The sequence below is a fragment of the Ruditapes philippinarum genome, unplaced genomic scaffold, assembly GCF_026571515.1.
Source record: "Ruditapes philippinarum isolate M1 unplaced genomic scaffold, ASM2657151v2 ctg1593_1_1_1_1, whole genome shotgun sequence".
Lineage (NCBI taxonomy): Eukaryota > Metazoa > Mollusca > Bivalvia > Venerida > Veneridae > Ruditapes > Ruditapes philippinarum.
Window position 1 is genome coordinate 189,384 of NW_026854843.1, and position 25,050 is coordinate 214,433.

Sequence of the window (25,050 nt, forward strand, 5' to 3'; positions counted from 1 at the left end):
AAGTTTCAAAATGCTACTCATGTTGAATTTGATTATAATATTATAACGACAATATTATGGGGGATATCAGACAAATCTTAGGAGTATTTTTATTCCTACGCGTAATGTTTCATCTCTCTGCATTATCAATTATAGCATTTATGTCATATCAAAAACGACAAATCTATAATTAGACATTTGCATTGCCACTTGATGCAGACGACATTTTTTTATTCTAAGCGATTTATTTAATTTTGAAACTGATACGTACAGATACGAATTCAAGCATATAATTTCACATTCGTCATTTAAACATGATTTCCTACCAAACAAGAAAGTGGACTTCGATCGTTGTTTTGATGCTCATAGAAAACCATTGGCTTGAGCGACATTTAAACAGAGTTGATCTTATCTCGCCTAATACCCGATTTGGTTTTAATCTGAACAATGGCTTTTTAAAATGTTGAATTTGATAAGCTGTTATTCACTATAAACAGATTCATCACAAGCCGTTCTATTGGGAATCGAAGCCAATTAATTGAGCGGGGTTCAGGTTTAGTACACAATAACTGAACGTGACATTTCTGTTCTTTTTTTATTAATTTTATAACGCGATGCCAGGCCATGGCAGTTTAGTTTCCCAACTGAAGGACAAATTCCAGCACATCTGTTCAAGTTAGATTAACATCAGATATGAATATAAGGAAAAAAAGAAGAAAAATTTTCCTCCTAAACAATAAAATCATCTCTTGACATCTAATGTTAGCTTTTATGGGAGATCAGTTTTAACACTGAATTTTAATCGAGAAATCAAAATATTTCTACATGTCAGTCAAGTACGTCGGTCAAGTTAGGAGGACGTGTCTTGAATAGTCATCACCATGTGTGGGCAATATCAAATCTGTTTATTTATACTCGCCACCGGTGACCCATATGGGCGAGTCCTCCCGATGCGTATTAGTCATTTGATATTTTAGAGGATAGTGCAAGATACAGATACAGAATGATGCCTCGATGCCAGAAGATTCTCCTGTTTCTTTAACGTGCAAGTGTTTAAGCACTCATATACGGGACCTTGAATTAAAGTCTCAGCCGAAAGACTAATTAGTTATTTTAGTTGGTCTGCCCGGAAATCGAACCCACAATGTCGAGATTACAATTCTCGTGCTCTAGGCGAGCTAAACAATATCAAATATACACTATACGGATAATAAATTTTGCAATTCAAATAACCGGAAGTGGGTGAGGTACTGCAAGAAAAGCATGATGGATATAAAACTAAAAATATTACATGCGTATAGATAATAATTTTGACTGAAAATAACCACACAAACAAGTTTTACTCTTTCTTAGTTAATATAGCACAAAAGCCCTGAAAATTGTTTCGTTGAACGGTTTTCAGCGTTATTCATTCTTGCCGATATGTGGATGTCGATGTTATCATTAAAGAGAGGCGAACGGTTGATGACGTTACTCAAATTTTGGAGACATTCAAACTTAAATACCCTATATCTTTAAAAGAAAAGCATTTTTGAAGGTATGGTTTGGAAAATATTTAATGACGAAATGTTGACGTTTACGAATCGTATCTTAAAATGATTTATCATGAGATTTTTTTAATGGCGCATCTCATCGGAAAGTGTGGTTATTTTCAGTCAAAATTCACGTTAAGTAAAGCTTGCACAGGACCAGAAATTTGTTAGCATTCTCCTTTGGAAGTTGACTATGAATCCATATCATTAATTTACTCGAACACAGTTTGGATATGTTAAAAATAGATGCACTGTCCGTCAATTGTTTTTTACACCGACATGTATATACTAGTATGGCTGTCGACGGTTGAACGGTTGTCTGCCCATTTGATCTTAAACCCCAGTCACACTAGAGCTTAAGATAACTTGCGACCACCGGCGACTTGTGAAACTGACGATCATCAGCGATTGTCTGCGACCAAAACCATTTTTGCACGTATAAATTTACTTCTGCGACTATCGTAAGACCAGTCATCATTGACAATCGCACGACAGGTCATAAGCAAACGTACGATGGTCTCAAGATTGTGTGGGATTACTTACGACTACCCGTGACCTGTCATGCGATCACCTACAACTAGTCGTACGACCATCACACGATTACTAAAGACTACTCAAGATTGTCAGTGACTAGTGGCAATTTGAAAAGACTGTCGTAAGATTGTCGCACTTCTGAACGACCATCGTGCGACAGCCTAAGACCTTATAAGATCACTAGCGACCTGTTTGATCGCAAGGAGGTTTTTGTGCAAGCTCAAAAACCTCTCTACGACTGAAATTGGTCGTGGGACCTAAATAAGATAGCCTGCGACTGTCAAAGATCACCGATGACCGTCGTAAGACGTTTTAAAGATTGTCCGCGACCAGAGGTCACTGGTGATCGTGAACTGGTCTTCACTGGTCGTAAGCTCTAATGTGACTGGGGCTTTAGATTTCGTTTCCTGACTTTTTTTTTTACCAACATCGCTGCACGAGGAACGATGCTACATTAAAAAGCTGTCACGGTTATTTAAGCCCAGTATACTTAGTATCATTTTCACTTAAGTGCCCTCCATTAGACCGATCAAGGACGTGAAAAAACTATTAAATCAATCTAGGAATAAAATGTAACAATACTAAATGATTTTTTCACTGAAAGAATTACCAATATGGCATGCAATAAATACATTAGTAAAAAAGAAATGTTTTAATATTCTATAATTTAACAAAAACGGAAAAATAGGCTTTTAATTTGTGACAATGTTATCTTAAACTATCATCTACCGACTTAAACACATTAAGTTATACAAATTAAAACCGCTTCAATGTCATAAAGCAATTACCAAATTTCTCACGAGATGATGTCATCAGTACAGCACGCGGTCAGTATAATAGAATTTTAGGTGGTGACGGGAAGTGGGGGTGGGGAGTGGAGGGGAGGGGATGGGGCAAGTTGGAAAGATCAAACACCATAGAAAAGGATTCCTCAAACAATTGGAAACAAAAACAAATTACTCAGTGAGCAATCATCCATTTGTTCAATTCATAATAGTTCGTCAAATTTATTTTAAACTGTCATTGCAACACTATTAAGGGACAAGTTATTTACCGACTTTACAGTCAATCAAAACCATATACGCTATACATAATCCTGAGACTACTCAAAGCGATGAACAATCGCAACTTTTCGGCCCTTTCCGTCAGTCTTCGGATAAGGTTACTATGGATAATAGCCCAGGACGTTCCGATTAAGCAATGACGTCAAATACGTAAGTTGTCGTCACAGGGAGCTGTTGAAGATTGTTGTCGCTGGGAAATTCACTTATTTGAACAAATTTACTTGAACTTTTCATTCCGGTGAGCAAAAAAGATCTTAAACGTTTATATAGATATAACTGAAAAATAAGTTGGAAAAAAACACGAAAATATATATTATAACTAAGCATAAAATAAAGGTAAAATTTTAGTGGAAACAATAGACTTGTGTAAACACTTAACAGACCGGCTATTTAGATATAAACCGAACAAAAACATGAACAACAACGCTCCACCCCCAAACCCAAAAACCACTTGAAACGTAAACGAATTGAGTGGACACGATTAAAAGAACAGCACTGAGGTCCAAAAACCCTGAAAACACTTTTTTTTTGCATAGCTCAGCATAGTACCTAAAGATGTGCAAAATATAATTAAGAAATATACGCAGAAGTAAATCGAAAATCGTAATTCTTACCCGATATTAGTGAAAAGCGTTGCAAACACTTTTTTTAATTTTGGGTCAATTGTACAATAAGAATAATTATTCTGAAAGCGAAGTTTTTGGTTGGACCTACATAAAATAGGACATTAATCTCAAAAAAAAAAAATATTTCCAGCATCGTCATGTCAAAAAACCTCAGTGGAGTCCCTTTAATATTAGCAGTTTATGATTTGTTTGTTATTGTTTAAGAAAACAATTCAAAAAGTACATTTGTGTTATAATTCAAAAGAAATCTAAATTATATTCCCTATATAGCAAGATCATGATTTTTCAATTGAACTTATTGACTTTAATTCATTACAAAAATGTTTTTGTCTCCGCCGAGACGCAAACAGAATTATAAAAAACCAGTCCTCGGACCAACCGTAACTTTTAATGCGTTCTAATCAGTTGCAAAACAATAAAAACCCTATCCTTTCAAGGTAAATTAGATCACAGAAAGTCAAAGTTTATCTCTCTAATTTTACGACTCACTGACAATGCAATAATTATAACTATCCCGCGATTTCAATACAAGGAAATAATTCGCTTTCATTTTAAACAATAATTTTGTCATTTATCTCATTCAATGGTTGATAACAATACATTGCTTTAATCTATAGTGCCATATGAAATAACCCCACAATTGGGAGAGTATATTTTAATTGTATCATATACTAAATCAATAATTACACACAATACCTTGATCAATTTGAATTGTTTTTATATTGACTGGATATAGAATGGAATTTAAATGCCAATTTTTGCAGTGAGAGTCAATTATAAGAGGCCCTTCCTTAGTTTTCATGGAATCACGTTAAAGGGAGTCCGTTGAAATCTTTTTGCCATGACGGGACTGGAAATAATTTTACGAAAGAAATATTTGATGTAGGTCCAGACAACTAACTTGTGTGCAAACTTTCAGTTTTTACCCTGTTTCCAGAATAATTATTCTGCTTGCGAAAAATGACCTACGTCCCCTCGTACAAATCAGATAGTCTCGTGATTCGATGCTCTTTCTATTACTTAGATAACCATGTAAAACAGATCATACGACTTCTTTCTTCAGAGAAAGAGTTTTGTATCATTATTAATACTTCCAAGAATTACAGGTAGAATTTCAACCAATATAGATATACACATGTATATTAAAAAACGCCATTAATAGGAATTGATACGAAAAAATAACGCACACAAAAAATAAAATAAGTATCCAAATTATCAAAGTCAAATAAAAATAAGAATCTATTTTATTCATATCAAATCAAATCGTTTGATGTTACAACACCTAAAAACATTCTATATTGACTGGGAAAAAATGACATCTACATCAGTAAACCGCTTTGGATGAAGGAAAAAAAGTGAGAAAAGAGGTCAAATCATTTATTTTCCATTAAATGTACGTAATTGAAACAACTGGTTATAGTTTTGTACACTTGTCTGTTGTTGTTTTTTCTACCTGAAGAATGAAGTACCACTTGAATGTCTTCAACCATCTAATGACTTGGATTCTATCTATAAAGTGAATCAATGTGAAAACAATCAGCTTCCATCCTAATGAAAGAAAATAATTAAGGATTATATTATTTTGTTGGCTGCATTTTAACCCTTCACTATGGGAAACGAAAGGGAATGAAGTCTTTAGCATGTATATACTGAAGCCAGGCCAGCATGCACATCTGTGTATATACTGGAGCCAGGTCAGCCTGCAAGTCTGTGTATATACTGGAGCCAGTCCAACCTGCACATCTGTGTATATACTGCAGCCAGGTCAGCCTGTACATCTGTGTATATACTGGAGCCAGGGCAGCCTGCACATCCGTGTATATACTGGAGCCAGACCAGTCTGCACATCTGTGTAAATACTAGAGCCAGCCCAGGCTGCACATCTGTGTTTATACTGGAGCAAGCCCAGCCTGCACATATGTGTACATATATAATGGAGCCAGGTCAGCCTGCACATCTGTGCATATACTGGAGCCAGGCCAGTCTGTGCATGTGTATATACTGGAGCCAGCCCAGCCTGAACATCTGTGTATATACTGGAGCGAGCCCATCCTGCATATCAGTGTATATATAAGAGCAAGGCCAGCCTGCACATCTGTGTATACTAGAGCCATGCCAGCCTGCTGTGTATATACTGGAGCCAGACCAGCCTGCACATGTATAGTATAATGGAGCCAGGCCAGCCTGCAAATCTGTGTATATACTGGAGCCAGCCCAGCCTGCACATCTGTGTATATACTGGAGCCAGCCCAGCCTGCACATCTGTGTATATACTGGAGCCAGGCCAGCCTGCACATATACCGGAGCCAGGCCAGCCTGCACATAAACTGGAGCCAGGCCAGCCTGCAAATCTGTGTATATACTGGAGCCAGCCCAGCCTGCACATCTGTGTATATACTGGAGCCATGCCAGCCTGCACATATACCGGAGCCTGGCCAGCCTGCACATAAACTGGAGCCAGGCCAGCCTGCAAATCTGTGTATATACTGGAGCCAGCCCAGCCTGCACATCTGTGTATATACTGGAGCCAGGCCAGTCTGCACATCTGTTCAGTCTCACAAGGATCTATATTGTTAGTAGCTGCAATTTTTGTTTTTTAATATATAACTTTAAACTGAACTTGTGTGCAGGCTGGCCTGACGCTACACTGATTGCAAATGCTAATTACATAGAGTCCCAGCAGGTTGACATAGCATTTGTGTAAGTCTGGATCAGTTTTGAAACAGTAAAATTTTTGTCGGAGGTGTGCCTGGAAACTTGTGAAATTGAAAAGGATCATAGCAACACTTGTTTGGTCCTTATAATAATTGTATTTCTCCAGAAAGGCCTACGTTTGTGAAGACAATAGTTTTATAATATCCCTGGCTTTAAATTAAGCGCAATAGTTTTGGTTTTTTAAGCTTAAATTTGGCCCCGAACACATGTATCCCTAACCTATTACCAATTGCTGTCTTTGGAAATAACATTGGCGTAAAATGACTAACAAATCTATCTGTCATCGCAGTCATTTACACTGGCCCTACAAAAGTTATTATTACCTAACTAGTCGATATCAAAGCCCCTTAATCATAATTATGTCAACCCCGATCATAAAATCCCTTTTTATGGTATTCAAATGAAATATGGCAAATATTTAGCAAAAACAATTTTTCCATGACTCATGAAAAAAACAACACACAACAAAAATCGCGGATTTTCAGTTTTATCTGGTCAAAACAAGAACCTCAATGTAATCCCAGATGACAATAGCTTTTATTTAACAATACCAAATTCTAATCCATTGTCTACATTTGTGAGGTATCAAAATATCCTTGAGAGAGTATCACATTATATCACTGTATTGTTTTAATTCCCATTTTAATACCGTATGTACGGCTTTTAAACTTAATTTTCGTCAATTATATAGATAGTTAATTTCTATTATTGTTAACACGAAGTATGCTAATTGGACAAAACCAGTGTATGAAACTGTATTAGAAGACTATAGGTCAACAATTAAAACTTACATTTGAAACGTAAGTAGGGATTTAATTGGAAAAAACTCCAAAAATCTTCTATGATTCATGTATATATACTTTGGCTTAATTTTCGTTTTATCTTATCAAAATAATTTCCTTAATTTAAATATCTTTAAAAAAATGAATCATCACTTTCAAGCAGGTTGAAAAAAAAAATGTTAAAAGTTTTTTTTTTAACTTCTTGATTTTAAACAAAGTAATCAAAAATTATAACATGTCCATTTCAGAAATATGAGTCACCAAGAGTTTTCTTTATGAACTCATCTTGTTACAATTATCAAATATTTATGAATTTCAAATATTGGGAAATTTCAAAATTTAATTTTTGGGTGTACATGAAGTTTAAAATATTGAGTCAGTTACTCCATCTACTCTATGTCAAATATTCATCAACTGCAGGAAAATATGACAAAAAAAAATTCTGCATAGTTTATATAATAATTTTGTATTTTATAAAATAATGTTTTACTAACCATGTTGAAATTACAAAGTTGGATCAAAAATGCAAATCTCATATTTTGACCAAAATGAAATGCAGGATAAAATTAATGTTTTTGACAGAACATCAACATCTGATTGAAAGACCTACTAAGTTTGACACAAATTGAAATCACTTTTTTGACCAAATTGAAAAAAAAAATTTCAATTAAATAAAATAAAACTTATTTTGACAGAATAAAAATTACTAAGTTTGACTGAAACCACAGTGATAAAAAAAAACATTTTGGTCAGGAAAAGTCTTTTCCTGACCAAAATGTTTTTTTTTATTATGAGCAGAATAAAATAACCAAAGTTTGGCCAAAATTGAATGTACTTAATACAGGTATTTTTTACCAAAATGGAAAATTCTTCATAATTTGACCATTTAAATGGAATGCACTTAACATTTGACCAAAAAACTTTTATTTTAACCAACAGAAAATGAAATTGCATGTATTAAAATGAAATTCATTTGTTCCACCCAATATTAAATTGCTAAATTTTGACCAAAATAGAAACAAAAGTATTTTTTTTTTAATATTTATTTTCATTTTTTTTTAACATTTAATTTTGCCATCAAGAAACTTCTGCACTCTTTGAAGGTTTTAATGTCAGTTCATTAATATCGTGTGAAACAGATGGTCCAGTACCATCAGACGTCACTTCAAACTGTTGTGATGCCGAGAATAGAGTATCAAGCTCGCCAATCACCTCCAGTAAACGCTTTGTGTACATCACTTCATGATCCACCGTGTCGCGTAATTTGTGTAACTCTGTGTCCAACACAGAGGACGTCCCTATCTGAGAGTAGTATATATCTGTAAAAAAACAAAAAGAAAACTATATTAGAGCTGATATTTATTTAGTCCAAAGCATATCAACTACTGTGAAGTCATTTATTTTCGTGGACATGAAATTTTGTGGGTTTTTTTTTTAACAAAGAACATTTTCGTGGGTATTTAAATTCGTGGACAAATTATTTTTTTCAAAAAAAAAGTTATAATGTAAATAATGTGATGCAAAATAATCTTAGAGCAGACAAAATGAAATTTCGTTGGATCTTAAATTCGTGGATTGACCTATCCATGAAAACCACGAAAAAATTAGTGCCCCACAAATAATAATGATTTTGCAGTATATTACAATATCCAATGATACATTGTACATCAATATATCAAGTATTATTTCATTATCTATATTTTACTTACATATGTTTTTATAATTTCATTATAACTTTGAATTCTTTTATGTGAGGATAGCTTGCTTACAGAACATGGTGGTTCTTACTTTAATGTTTTTTATTTTTTGGTTTAACCTTGCACCAACATAGTATAGGTCATATGGCAACTTTCCAGATTTACTGGTGGAGGAAGACCTCAGGTGCCCCTTCCTAGCATTATATCAGGCAACAACTAGCACCCGAGAAGAATCACCGACGTTCCGTAAGCTAGCTGGATAGTTTCTTCACATGAAAGAATCCAAAGTCCCAGTTGGGATTTGAAACCAAAGCTGTCAGGGGCAAGTGGTTTGAAGTCAACAACCTTAACCACTCAGCAATGGACACCCCTTACTCAGATGCCTGTTCATGTTTGAAATCATGCATTAAGGGGCACTCGAGGTCTCCCTCAATATAATAATTCTGCTTATCTATGTTTCAGATTGAAAATACGATTTGATTTAAACCACTTTATTATTCACAAAAGTCTACAATTTCAGATGTACATTTAGACACAAATTACACGCGAGTGTCTGAAATGATTTTAGTATTGAATAATTGATGACACCGACACATGTAAGCCTCTTGTTCTACTTTATGCGATCCAAGTTATTAAAGACACTTCCTTTCCCATATAATAGCCTCATAATTATATGAAATTATATATTTATAAACCTTTCTACGATTTGAATTTTCACTGGTATAAAGTATCAAGCCTACAACAAATACTTCTAAATCGGCGAAACGGATGAACGCATTTATCCTTCAGTATGGTGATCTTCTATTGTTTCGAATTAGGAACTATCCTTTGCTGCTGACAACTTTGTGTAATAAACATCCTTTGCTTTGACTTTAAAATTCATTCATTACTAATATTACTTGACTTTTGTGTAATAAATTTGCCTGTTTTGAATTTAGAACTATTTTAGGTGAATTTGTGTAATAATAAATAATATTTTTTGGGGCTTTAAATTTAGAACTATCCTTTGCTGTTTAAACTGAATTTGTACGATATAATTGCCCTGCTTTTAATTTATTAATTAATTCAACTGAATGTGTGTAATAAAATACCCTGGTTTGAATATAGAACTATCCTTTGCCAATTGTTATCATATTGCCCTGGTTTCCATTTCGAATTACCCTTTGCTGATTTAAATGTTATAAAATTTGCCCTGCATTTAATGTAGAGCTATCCTTTTCTCTTTTAATTGAATTTGTGGAGAAAAAAAATTGCCCTGCTTTGTAATAAGAATTATTTTTGCTGATTTAACTGAATTTGTATAAATTTATTGCCCTGTTTTGAATTTAGAAGTACACTTTGCAGATTTCGCTGAAGTTGTGTACTAAGAATTGCCCCGCTTTTTTTATATAGAAATTTATTTTTCAGATTTAATGAATTTGTGTTACAAAATTGCCCTGTTTTTATTTTAGAACTGCCCATTTGTTAATTTAACTGTGTAATAAACTTGACCTGCCCATGTAAACAATACCGACCACGATCATCGTCTGCACTGTTTACAATTCAGTCAATTCATTTAAAAAAAAAAAAATTCCCTAAAAATGATAAATGACTTTGTCCAGATTGAAAGATGGACAAGTCCATTTAAGACATTGAGGGTGGCAAAGGTTGACAAAATTTAACAAGAGGGCCATGATGGCCCTAAATTGTTCACCTAAGTCGGAAAACTTGTTTATTTGGGTCTTTTAAAATAAGTTTTTGTTTTGTTTTTACTATATGCATATAAGGAAAATCAATGACGCCCTGGGCGGGCCAATTTTGACCCCAGGTTTTTATTTGAAAAAAACTTGGTAGACATCCACTTGAAGATATTTCATGCCAAATATCTAAGCTCTAGCTCTTTCATTTTTTTACAAGAAGATTTTATAAGATTTTTCTTCTGGTTGCCATGGCAACAAGAGTTTGGCATGGAATTAAATTCTTCGAAGAATTTCTAAAGGTGACCACCAAAGGCACATTCCTGTGAAGTTTGAATGAAATTGGCTAAATGGTTTACGAGGAGATGTCGTTTAAAGTAAAAGTTTACAGACGGACAAACGCCAGGCAAATTGTGATCACAAAAGCTCACCTTGTCACTTTGTGATAGATGAGATAAAATTGTACGTGTGCTGGTGTCTGATGTGGAATAGGCCTGTTAAATTCACATGTTCATAAAGAGATGAGAAGATTAGAACTTACCTAATATCAAGTTAGCTATGTCAACCAGAGTTGCTGTAAATCTGGGATTGGAGATATTCCTAAAACAAAATACAAATTTCATTTACATTACAATAATACCATTACAAAATAACTTTATCGCTACTAGAGTAATATCTCCCCAGTAGTAGATTAATCATTTTTCTTTTTGTATCTTTGCTATGCCAATGTTGAAAACGAATATCACTATATTACAATAGTTGTATTCGAATTTAATTCGTAGCTTTGAAGAATTTTGAAATGGTTATATGGCCTAGAGGTGAAGGTTATATAACCCCCAAGTTATATGGCCTGATTATAAGGGTATACAGCACACAAATGTTTAGTTAACAACTTATAAAGATCTAGTTATGAATATTTTTAATAATATTAGCTGTAAAGTTTTTCAAAACAATTACAAAGTTTAAAGCTGACCACTTGGCTAGCACTTATATAAATGAAATTATACACATTTAAAAACTTTTTCCACTTACTTTTGTAAAAAGATAAATAAACTTTTCAGTGAGGAACCTTCTCTCCCAGCTAGCGCGGCTTTAATTCCGCCTCTACGTATAAGTTCTTGCATGACAGATACCGTAACAGCTGGTGTTAGTCTCGTCACTTTTCTCTGCAAAAACAAACAACCAAGTTTCATGCCCCATTTTATCAACCTTAATATTTAACGTTTAACCAGTATTTAATACACATGGAAGCTTTAAATGACGATTTGACATGAAGCACGCAATAATAATTATTTCAAAAGCTTAAGGTTTGGATCTGGAGTTTTAGTGCAAAAAAAATCTTGATAAATGCTAGATCTGCACATGGAACAGTAAATTTATTATAGAAATATCATGAAATGACTCCAGTGACAGTGTGTCATTAGCAATACATTTGGATTATTTCAGGCAGGAATGGACACCTGAGAAGAACCACCAACGTTCCATAAGCTAGCTGGATAACTTCCTCGCATTCAAGAATCCCAGTCCCAGTCAGTATACAAACGCACAGCGGTGAGGGACAAGTGAATTGAAGTCAACATCCTTAACCACTCAGCCACAGACGCCAGTAAATTCTAATACATAAAAGTTGATATACTTATACTGATCTAAAAGGAGTATGAATGGATATGAACACTCACATCTAATGCTGCATTTAGAGCTTTACTGTGCTCGAAATGTTTGAAATATTTATCATATTTCGCTAGCTGCTCTTTCTTCCGGTGCTCTACCACATAATCATCCTGAAAAACAATGTAAGACAATGTCATGAGCTTTTTATACATCCCTTATTTATATAATGGACCTGTCCAGCTTACAATTTGGAACAGTTTTATGTTATTCAAAGAGTACATTTGTATATAAGAAAAGACTGCACTGCTAGTTTGAGGGATTAAATATGAAATAATGAATTTAAGCCTTATTCTCAAGAATCTATGTAACCGTCTAGCTCTGCTTCAAATTTGGAACAATCCATTAAAAGTTTATCAGATTTCATTACGAAAACACAAAAATTAAGCTACAATTGATACAGAGCCTTGTCAGTCTTTCTCTGTACTGGTAGCAAAGGGTGATCACTCTAGTTTCATCAGGTCCAGGGCTTGAGTACTTAACAAGAGTGAATACAGTCAGACTTTACAGATATGCAGATGGGTCTTGCCATGTACTGCTCGCATATCCTTGCCTTCTGGTAAAATGTGCTCAGAACATTTAAGATGCAGGCTTTAGATTAAACGCCGGTGTTTTTTCAATAATCAAAGAATAAATCATTTGAATTGCTATTTTATTTATTCAATTTATTTTATAATAACAATTTCACGCTATAACAATGATATTCTCGTAGACGATAACAACAAGATTGATAAATAAACGACATCAATGTAATTTACCTTATTAGGTATAATAGTCTTGCCGCGAAGACCGTATCTAAACGAGACCGTCTTTTTCTTCGGTTTCTTCACTGTCACCTCATCATCCGGTTTTCTTCTTTGTAGAGATAACAACCCTTCCACTGTACCCACAGCCAGTAAACTGTCATCTTTCTGTAAATATATCACATACATTTTTTGGAGCTCCGTTATTAATAATAAGTAATTTGTAATGTTATTGTAATATGGGGACTTTCCGTCTATACTTAGGTGCTCCTCAGCGCATCGTTACAGGCACGAGCGGGTACAACAACAATATGCAAAGTAGCTGGATTATAGTCAACTTCCTCACATGAAATAATTCAAAGTTCTCCTCGGTTGAAAAAGACTTTACATGCCCCTTTGTGCAAAGTTTCAGCCACAATCAGACTACAAAGAAGGACCATCCTCCTTCTCTTGGGCAACGTCTTCTAGACCAAAACCTCTTCTAGAGCCCTCTTGCAAAATGTTTGTCTTTTTTAACACCAATTTTAACACATCGTTTTTGTACATATAGTGTGACCTTAAAGGAATAAAAAAATAAAAAAATTCATAATTATATAATAAATATTAACAATTTAATAATTTATACGTACATTAACGCCTAGACTAAGTATCGCACCAGGGTAGTCTAATGTATGCACAACTTGGTATGTACCAACATCATAAATCTTTACGTGCCTGAAATCAAACAATACAAAAATAAACATGAAATTAAGTGTAAAACAATTGGATTGGTGCTAGCAGAGTTTATGAAATTAATTTATGAAGGAACATCTTCAGTAAAGGTATTTTTTTTTTAATTTATTGTTTGTTTTGTAGAGATTATGTACAAATAAAAAACAACAACATTTTTGCTTAAAAAGAATCAACCAGATTTTTTTTTTTCACCAAAAGCGGCTTTCTAAACACTTTGCCCCCCCCCCCTCCCCTCTCAACGAACTTGAAATGAAAACATCTTCACCTCTTACATATATCTATAACATCATTCAAAACACATTATGAACAATTTTAAAGTGAGAAAATTCTCATTAAGCCTGTAAAACAATAAACCCTGCTAATATAAAGCGCAATCACAACTTTACTAGTGAAAAACATAATAAATTCTTGTATAAACTCCCCGCAAGGTGTAATTAAATTAATTTCATAAACTCCGCTCCCGCCTACCCAATTTTTTCCCCCTGCTTCGTCAAATTTCTTTTATTCTACTCCACGACGAAATAACTAATTTCCATTTTATCATTCATTTGGGACAATTCAGACTAATCCCTTGGAATTAAACGCTGCAGTTTAGAGAACGTACGCGTGCCATTATTTTCTGCCATGCACCTGCTGTTTTTTGTTTGTATGCATTTATATGTTTTCATAAAAGCAACAAAACAAAAAATAAAAAATTCAGTATCTTCTTAACGGTTAACGTAAAGTGAATAAAAATCTTGAAATAATTAAATATACGCTGTACGAATAAAACGAAGAACATTTTATAAATGAAATAATATCATTTGTTCCTCATCCAGGGATTATAAACTTAATCAGTGACAGTCGTATATGATAAAATACCGCATTTTTTTATCCAAAACTTTTGATAGTTTGTTATGAAATCCGGAATATTGCCGATTCCATAATGAACCAGAAGTCTTAAATGAGCCGCGTCATGACAAAACCAACATAATGGGTTTGCGACCAGCATGGATCCAGACCAGCCTGCATCAGGATCCATGCTGTTCGCTATCAGTTTCTCTACTTGTAATAGAGTTGGTAAGCGAACAGCATGGATCCTGATCAGACTGCGCGGATGCGCAGGCTGGTCTGGATCCATGCTGGTCGCAAACGCACTATGTTGGTTTTGTCATGACACGGCTCAAATGTGAAATACAGTAATATTTCCTGTAATTACACAATAAAAACAAACAGTGTCTCACATTATAAGAAGAAAAAAAATAAAATCGAAACTAAAATGTACGCAAAAACGAGTTCCAATTGCCCAAGACTGTAAATGATTAACTTTTATAATCCAACAAAAAATGCTTTATACATTGTATGTATTAAAAGGAGTTTAATAAACCTAACTATCAAAATACTCGGAGCATTCCCTTTCATCACAATGGGAGGGGAGGGGTGGGGGAGAGGCAGACAGGATGGGGGGGGGGAAGGGGGGTAAACAAAACCAAAAATAAAAATTACAATGCATCATCTGCAAGTTCGTTTAATTCCATTAATCACATATTTCCACGAGAACCATAAAACTTTCATCATTTTATAAAAACTACCCAGAAACGAGCTGCGATTTTCATTTTTTTCGAGATTTTTGTTTTTTTCCCCCCGTTTATTATGTTTTTCTCTTCTATATCTACGGCATATGATTGAGTACAGTTGTAATTCAGGTGTCAATTTTCCACGATGATTTACGAGACAACAGATGAGTGCTGTATCTAGTTATTTCACTTCAAGTTTATTTCTCTAATTCCATCCATCACTAAATGCTTAATTTCCTGAATTTGGCACTTTTATGATCCCATGTTTGTAAATATACTGGCACAAAAACATTCAATACTTTATAATAAAAGATTAGCGCTCAGGAATCATTTTTAATATACACATGGAAATTAATACATTACTGTAAAAACAATATCATTAACATGGCATTTAAGGAAATTTAGCCTATTTCACTGTTTATTTATTAAATTTTGGTTGGTTGGTTTTTATGCAGATTTTAACATATTTTTGGCTATATCTCAGCGGTTAGGCCACCTATCCTGCTTAAATCCTGGACAACTATCCTGTAATTAGCCAAATTCTCCGCAAGTGACCAACTATTTATCTCACATGATTTCTAAATCTGAACACATATTCCTTTAAATTTAATAGAACAAGAGATCCATAATGGCCCTGGATCGCTCACATGAGAAACATTGCTAGAAAGGTTAAAGCCAGTAATGGGGTCACACTGGGTTTATCAATTTTTCTTCAGGCTGCATAATCGTAAAATAAGCGACCCCAAGAGCATGATTTATAAAACATTTTAAGATGTCCACTTGGCAATGCTACATGTAAAATTTTTCATATATAAGTCTTTATCAATTAAATGATCCCTAAGGTGTTATGACAATGCTACAAGCCAAATAACGAAGGTCTAAACAGTTTTTTAAAAAGGACTTACATTTATTTTCCTATAAAAGCCTATGGTAACTTAGTGACCCCTAGGGCAAGGCATATTTGACCCCAGGGACATGATTTATATAACTTTTGAAGAAGAGCACAAAGTGAGATATAACATGCCAAATATCTAGCCTTTTGGCATGTAGTTTCTGAGAAGAAGATTTTTAAAGATCTAAATTTTAAAGTCTATTTTAAACTCCTGTCACCTACTTATGCATCAGAATGGAACCATTTATACAACTTTATAACAGGACCACATAAGGATTATTCCTTTAAAGTTTGGTCAAAATCCATCAAGAATTTTAGGAGGAGATGTTGATTAAAGGAATTGTGGATAGTGACAAACAACAAATGATGGATGAATACACTGCCATCACAAAAGCTCACCTCTGAGCTCTTTGGGCTTAGGTGAGCTAAAAACAATAGAATGTTTCAGTTTAATAACAAGATAAATTACAACATGTGAATCAACTATAATATCAAAAGGCTGAAATATCTGAACAGGTTTCTTCACAAAATTCATCCAAATTAGATAGTCGTAATTCTTGTTGTGAAGTATACTTTCAACGTAGTATAGAAACAAGGTACTGGTACATACATCGTTCATTGCCACAAAAAAACAACAACAAACAAAAGTGCTTTTTCAATTCCATGGCCCATTAAGCCACTTAAACAATACTTAATAGATAAAATGGGGGCTGTTTTTATTTCCTGGAATTAAAGATATAAAACCTCCCAATTGAAGAGTCACAAATTTATGGGGGACAGGTGTCAATTAGTCGATACATGAAATTTCCATTTATATTTCGACAGTCATAATCATTTGATAGCTTCTGATGAGTCGATTAACGTAACAAATAAAAAAATATTTGACTGATCTTTCTTACGTCTTAATTACCATTCTCAAGCCTTTTTTCCCCTCCCGTTTTGAATCTGCGTGCGGCTAATAGTATCATTTGATAACAACCGTTTGGAAAGAAAAAATAATCGTGGAAACATCGTTACGAAACATGTAAAAATATTCGACAAAACACAATAATGTATTATAACATATTTCAATATCAATTGTAAAATATTCATAAGAAATTATGAAATAACAGATGTTTCCATTTAGATCTAGAGTGTATTACTATAACTCGTAATGTAACATCGGTAAGTTCTGACTTTCTTGAGTGGTGTGCATAAAGTGCTTTCACCATTATAACTGTTCAAAATGTGTTTTATATACTCCCATTCATTAATGCCATAAATAATCATACACAGAAAATAAAATGCAAAATATTATTACAATATACTATGGTATCATTTAGTGGTTTTGATCATTGAATGCCACATTATTAGAGCTTTATTTTGTGATTCTGTTTAGTAAATCATTCAATGGCATCATTATTATGGCATCATTTGTAGTTTTGATTAGTGAATGCCACATTATTATGGCATCATTTTGTGGTTTTGATTATTAAAAGCCAAATTATTAGAGCTTTATTTTTATGATTTTGATTAGTGAATGCCAAATTATATTTATTTCTGCTTCATTTTGTTAGATTACTGTATGCCATATTATTATGGCACCATTTTTTATATTGTTTATTGCACACTAAATTATTATGCCAACACATTTTAAAATAGAATTTTGTATGATAGATTATTACGACATTATTACGACATCCTTTATTGATAATGATTACTGAATGTCAGATTATGGCACTATTTTCACAGATTTTTATCTGTATTCAAGATTTTTCTGGTAACATCGTCAGTTACCCATGGTATATCATTCCGTACATCTATAGATAATGTAGTATGTACAGAATATATACCATGGGTAACTGACAATCATCAACTGATCTGGTACAAACTTGCTGACACCATTTTTTGTAATATTGGTTTCTTTATGCCGCATTATTATGGCACAATTTTGTGATGTGGCTGGATTTCAAAGGCACTATTTTTTTTAACAAAAATGGCTGACTATTAATGACACTTTTAATCATTATTAATTCATTTTCAACAGCACATGACTGTTAATACTCACTGGTCAATGTCAACAAGAAAGTTCATTGAATTTGAACTCCTATAATCCCCTGATGAATGTAGCATTTGATTGAAGCATCATTGCTAGAGTAAAGGATTGAACATCGGACAGCCAGAGAGAACAGGGGTGCTCAAATTTTGGTGCATGAAATGGTTACTGATTTATTCTCTCTATTACTTACTCCAAGCCATGTAAGAGAAAAAGCAGTTACGTAAATGCTTACTGAATGTATAACATCAAAGTAAATTCACCATAACCTAATTTATTTGCTCCCATAGCCATCGCAAATTTGTTTGGATGTTCAGACAAAATTAATGTATCCATGGGCAACACCTAGGCCCTAGGGCATTTTATTATATATACAACTGTCGCCCTTTGTGAAGGACATCTATGTTATAATATACATGTATATCAGTTTGTAAAATCAGTCGGTCTTGCAGTGAAAATATTGAGGCTATAGAACAACGTCAAATCTATATCCCTTCAAAATCAGCACGGGAGATAAAAAATACTTTCTTCATTGCAGTTCTTAATTTTTACAACCTTTTCAAATTATTAGAGTATGAATGAAACACATTATTTTTTCAAAAGGTATTATGTAACTTTTATGAAAGTGCCTTATATTAGAGCACAATAAAGAAGATATGAGGGAAAATATCACATTTGAACTCGCATGTAATATTTTATCCGGAACACTTTTCAAATACCTACCTACCATTCTGTGACAGTTGATTAATAATTCATCGCTATATATTTGCAGAAGAAGCGTGACCTCTGATACTCCCGTCATTAAACTTTTGCCCTGCGCGTATATATAATACCAATATGCTCTCCTGCGCTTAAAATATTACGTGAATTGCAAAAATTTATTTATTGTACGTGCCACACACATTTTCAATGAAATTCCTAGCCAAAAAAAAAATTCATATAAAAAAGATCATATTATATTTCACTTTTATAATTCACTTCAAACAGATATAATACGGTAATTATTAATTCATAAGACTGGTTAAAATGGTCTGTACAATAAAAAACCATTATTTTACAGTCAATGGATAGAAGCGGAACATCCTGGTAATTATTTTTCTTGTACATACATCATCTAAATGACAAACCATATAGGAATAGATGTAATTAGTGTTCGAGCGTGAATTTACAAATTTATTTACGTAACGAAGCAAATTTTAATCTAACAATACAATTTCTCTTTGTCTTCGTAAAATTATTTTTGAATCCTTAATTATGGAAGCCATTATACACCTGTCAGGTTTGTTTAATGACAAATACTAATCGTAATTCACCGAGCATAAATCTCAATGACATTGTATTAAAAAAGGGTACACTGTCAGCTTGCGTTGTAATTGCAACAAATAAATATATTTTTAAAAAAAAATCATCGACAATTTATGATCGAGTTTAATATCTTAATCAGCAATAAACTGTCTACATGGACCAGTTCTAGAAAAAAAAAAAAAAAAAAAAAAGGATTTATTCAACAGTGGTCTTTTGAAATTAAACAATATGAGCCGCGTCACGACATAACCAACATAGTGCGTTTGCGACCAGCATGGATCCAGACCAGCCTGCGCATCCACGCAGTCTGATCAGGATCCATGCTGTTCGCTTACCAACCCTTTTACAAGTAGAGAAAATAATAGCGAACAGCATGGATCCTGATCAGACTGCACAGATGCACAGGCTGGTCTGGACCCATGCTGGTCGCAAAAGCGCCATGTTGGTTTTGTCGTGATGCGGCTCATATTATTATAGAGACTCCACTGAGGTTCTTTATGATGTAGGTATATAGTTCATCTACAATACAAATAATTATTTTTTTTAAATACCAAAAAATAAAAAAAGTTTTTGAGAAATAAAAAAAGATAGCATTTTTAAGGCATAATGGGCCTTTAAATTAAAATGATGAATTCATAACGCTACAATGTCTGTAGTTTTACTGCAGTGTTGAAATTCTATTCTGAAATTATTTTTTTTATTCAAATTGACATTTTCAAAAGGACTGGTAAACATTAGCAAACAAGCAGTCCTTCAATCAGAAAAAGGCCTTTAAAAAAAAATGTGTATTTTTCTATAACTTTTTTTTGAACTCAACTTTCATTTTTATTTTGGTAAAAAAGGCCTTTAAAAAAAATGTGTATTTTTTCTATTCTTCTATAACTTTTTAAACTCCACTTTCATTTTTATTTTGGCTACAAGAAAAAGAACGAAATGACAAGAAAAAGAACATCCCAAATAAAAAGCCCTTCATAAAAAAAAAACACATAAAATATAACATGACTCCCACTACTTTTGAAAGAAGTTCCCTGTTTTACCAAAAATCTGCTGCCGCGGATGACTAGTCTGGTAAAATAGTTTCACTTTAATAAATGGAAACATAAAATGCATTAAATTCATCAAAACATATTTTCTCTAATTAATCAAAAGTTTTAGATACAGAACTCTCCCATTGTTAATTGAGCATGAAAGTGAAAATTTGGAAACCCTTATCTGATGCCAAATTCATTTTCTGATTAAAGGGGAACTGCGTCTCCTATAGAGAATTGCATGGGATTTATACAATGCACTCATACTGACATTCTAGCTTTACTGGAGAAGACTTTTGATGATCTTTTTTTTTATGGTTGGGTTTTACATCATACTTATACAGTATAGGACATATATATTGCTCTGGCATCAACTTTCCAGCTTTACAGGTGGAGGCTTTTGCAGATATAGTTGAATATTTCGTCACACTGATAAAAGTATAGGTCATATGGAGACTTTCCTGCTTTACTGGTGGAGGAATACCTTAGAGGCCCCTCTTTTAATGACTATCCATCAAAGGCCAAAGAGGTCTTAGGTTTAAGTAATATTTACCACAATTTTTAACCCTTTTACACTACACTACAATTCAATTAACTTTTAAAACATCTTAATGTTAACAACCATAAATATATTTTGAAAAAGACAGATTAACTAAATACCCTTTCAATTCACCAGATTGTCCCTTTAACTTAAATACTCGCAGTCAGTTAGGCCCGCTATGCATTTGTAACAGAAGATATCAAATAATGAAGTGAAAGTGTTCGGCCACTTTGATCAGCTGGCTGATAAGCCTCGATATAATGATTCTTCCAGACATAGGGAAAATTTAAAAACAAAATTAAATGGATATTTATTGCCCCGGAACATACCAGTAGATTTCAATCAAAACAACCGCTTATTTTTGTTCACATACATCAAAACTTTTCCCCCAGAAATTTCTTTGTATTTATTTCCAGCCATTTAAAATGAGCGCTGGAAAGATATGAAGAAATTGTTTACACATCATTCATTGGCAGAACTTTTATCACATATTTATCTTAAATTTAGATTATTTTAGTTTATTAATTTACATAGACAGATTATTTAAGACCAAAATAGGACCGATCTTGACCCCATCCCCTTCTCAAAAATGTATAAAATTATTATATTTCTTCCTTTTTCTTAAAAAAAAAAATCCTTCCAGTTATAAATAAGTGTTGTTTTTTTTTAAATGTTTCTTTTTAAAATCTATTGTATTCAAACAGGAGTATTTCTTTGTAGTTTGAAATGATAAATTAATTAGGTAATGTATCACATTACAACATGAGATAGAAACAATAGCTTGCCTGGGCTGATGACAAAGTTCGAACCAACTAGGCCAGCAATCCTTAAATTATTAGTCCATTATGCATTATCATTAATTTAAATCGTTCATTATGAGGAAATTATGTTCATCATATCATCACCATAGTGCAGTAAAAAGGTGAACTCTGTATATAATTAAAAAGAAGTTAACCCATTTGCACTAAGGTGACATATTTCAAATAAGTTTTAAAACATATCTATTTTATCGTACATAGCTTTTAGTATTTTCAAAAACATATCATTTTCCCAAATACATCAGTTTTGGTTTTCAGTGATTTTCCTGCTTAATATAACAGACTCCGATAAAAGGCCTCTTCCAAATTGAAAATTTTCTTAAACTCCATGCTGCTTTCCCAAAAAATCTGAACTTAAACCTGCCTTTTTCCTTCCAAAATTAGCAATTTTCCCCAAAAATCAAGTGGCTTAGAGGCCTCTTCCCAATTAAGTGAGAAAAATCACTGGAAGAAAAGCCTGACGTGTCTATGCGCTAGTGAAATGCTAGTGAAATGCCATATGATACTACCTCAGCCTCCACAAGGTCAGTAGGCATTGATGATGTTTTTATTTTTCTACCATTCCCTTCAAAACGAATATTATCTCCAAACACCCTTTAACCAGATGGACTTTCATTTTTTATTAGAATCATTTGTTTATATCTCTTCTACGCCAAAGTGCGAAAAAAAATGAAATGACATAAAATACATTTGGTACTCAGGGGGGCGAAAAACCATGCCCCATTATTCTTATAAATTAACTAGAACCTGCTGTCTACGAACTGGCTATAAACAGGCATGCTCCAGTGTAATGTATCGTTTATTACATTCGTACAGATTATTTTAATGCAGCCTCTATATATACATCCATTAAACTTCATTACCATCATGTGTGCCTACAAATTACTAAAAATTGGGGTGCTAAAACCTTTTTAATTTAATTACAGCACAAGAAAATCGGCGAATATCAAAACATTGCTCGTATTTTGAATTACACGCCATTAAAGACATAAAATATGTCACCAAGCCACGCCCTCAACCCTGAACTTCCCAGAGGGAATCCCCTGAATCAATTTGTCTATCATTTATAAAGCATCGTAATGTTCAATGTACTCTTTCATAAAAAGACACCCAAGAATAACGCACATATTGTTCTAATTATGACCATTCGTCAAAATTCCCTCTTGATCTGGTATATTCCAAACGAAAAATGGCCACAATGTTACGAAGGGTGGAGAAAATATGTGACTATATCACAACCCACCATCATATCCTTTTGTCTACATCATTTGATAATAAACAGTACACTGTTGTTAAAATCTATCAAAAGTTAAAAGGACATGCAGCATTATTAATAAATTTTCTACCATTTTTTATTCCATTCTTTTATCATTGTTGCTATTTTCCAACTATTTAAAGGTAGTTCTCAAAAAAACTATAATTTTAAATTTGACAAAATTATTTTTCAAAAATAAACATTCTGACATCATGATTTTTGATGACATCATGAAGGAGGGTGCGTGATGTCATGTGGCAAAAATCAGAGGATTTGATTTAAATACATTACGAAAGCATGATGTAAAATGGAAAATTATATAGAGGAAATAATGTTTAGTTCAGTGTTACATATCAGAATATATTTCTCCGAGTGAGCACCAAAAGGTATATTTCACGAGTGGGTCAGCCACGAGTGAAATATAAACTTTTGGTGTTCACGAGGTGAAATATGTTTTGATCTTACACTAAACTAAACAAATTTTCTTTTTATAATATGCAAAGAAATATTTATAAAGACATTTAAGCCTAATACTGAATGAAAATCGCGCAAAATAATATAACAACGCGACGTCATTTACAATGTAAAGTTGGTTTCCAGTACTATGCACGCTGGTATTTCACTGAAACAACGTAACTCGCTTAAATTCAAAACAATGAAAATTATCATATTGATAATTTCACTGTTTCAAACAGTGAAATATCAGTTTTATATTTCACTGATATACTACTGTAAACCACCAAAAAGCATGTAATAAATTTCACTCATGAACACCAACAGTAATATTATTTCACTCCTGACTTACGTACTCATAGCTGCGACATTCATGAAAATTATTGCACCTCCCATTCAGATCACTATGGGAAATAGTATTCCGATATTATATGCAATAAATTGACCAAAACTAAACACAGTCAAACCCTGTGAACAAAGGCCATCCAAGGGAGGGAACTGAACATGGCCTTTTATAGCCAAGTGGTCTTTATTTGGAGGTTACTATGTTCTATTAAATTTAATGAAGGATTGGTAAAAAGTGACCTTTATTTATTTACAAGGTGATCTTTTTTCAGAGGTGGTCTTTCTCAAAGGTTTTACTGTATAGGTGATGAGTGACCTTCATTTATTTACAAAATGATCCTTATTAAGAGGTGAACTTTAAACACAGGTTTGACTGTACTTTACAATATTCTGTTGTTATTTCCTTCGTTAAAACATGACTCCCGAAGGCAATAACTGCTCTCAAATTTAACAATAGTTATCAGATATCCCTGAAAATATTTCTTTCTAACATATGTAACAAGGATAGCAAGTAGTTAATGTCAGTAGGCATCAATTCTAACAGGGTAAAAAATGTTTGTTTTCATCAGGAACATGCCTTCCATCAGCTGCTCGTCGTATAAGCCGTGGATACCTCGACATTTAGTGCCAGTCGCTGTAAATTAGCTTTCCACTTTCTCCTCTGTTTTCTTTCTTTTCTGTTTTCAGTGTAATTTTAATTGATAAGTAAAATATATATTCATAGCATTGTTTCAAGTCTGTGTTTTCCAAGTACGACAAGGTTTTATATAATACCGTAATCTATTTTACTTGCTGTTGATTACTGCCATACATAATCACATTATTGTGTGACAGAACAAATAATCAACAAAGTCTTTTTTACCACACAAAAGATATAAACAAAACAGACTCATTTAACAGGACAGACGGACAGAAAAGAAAGGACAGACCTACAAACCGGTACATTGTAGGGTGATAGACATACAAACTGACAAACAGAAAGGATAGACATACAAAATGACTAACAGAAAGGATAGACATACAAAATGACAAACAGAAAGGATAGACATACAAAATGACAAAGAGAATGGATAG

General features: G+C 33.3%; 1 protein-coding gene across 1 annotated transcript in view; it reads right to left on the reverse strand.

Annotated features, from left to right (window-relative positions):
- Positions 1-8,283: 8,283 nt before the first annotated feature.
- Positions 8,284-25,050, reverse strand: part of LOC132741261 (U3 small nucleolar RNA-associated protein 15 homolog) — a 68,492-nt gene continuing 51,725 nt past the window's right edge. Inside the window, 6 exon segments of the mRNA XM_060729392.1 lie at positions 8,284-8,551; positions 11,147-11,205; positions 11,638-11,771; positions 12,285-12,386; positions 13,032-13,184; positions 13,646-13,730. Of these exon segments, the coding sequence (XP_060585375.1) occupies positions 8,310-8,551; positions 11,147-11,205; positions 11,638-11,771; positions 12,285-12,386; positions 13,032-13,184; positions 13,646-13,730 (775 nt within the window). The 3' untranslated portion in view covers positions 8,284-8,309.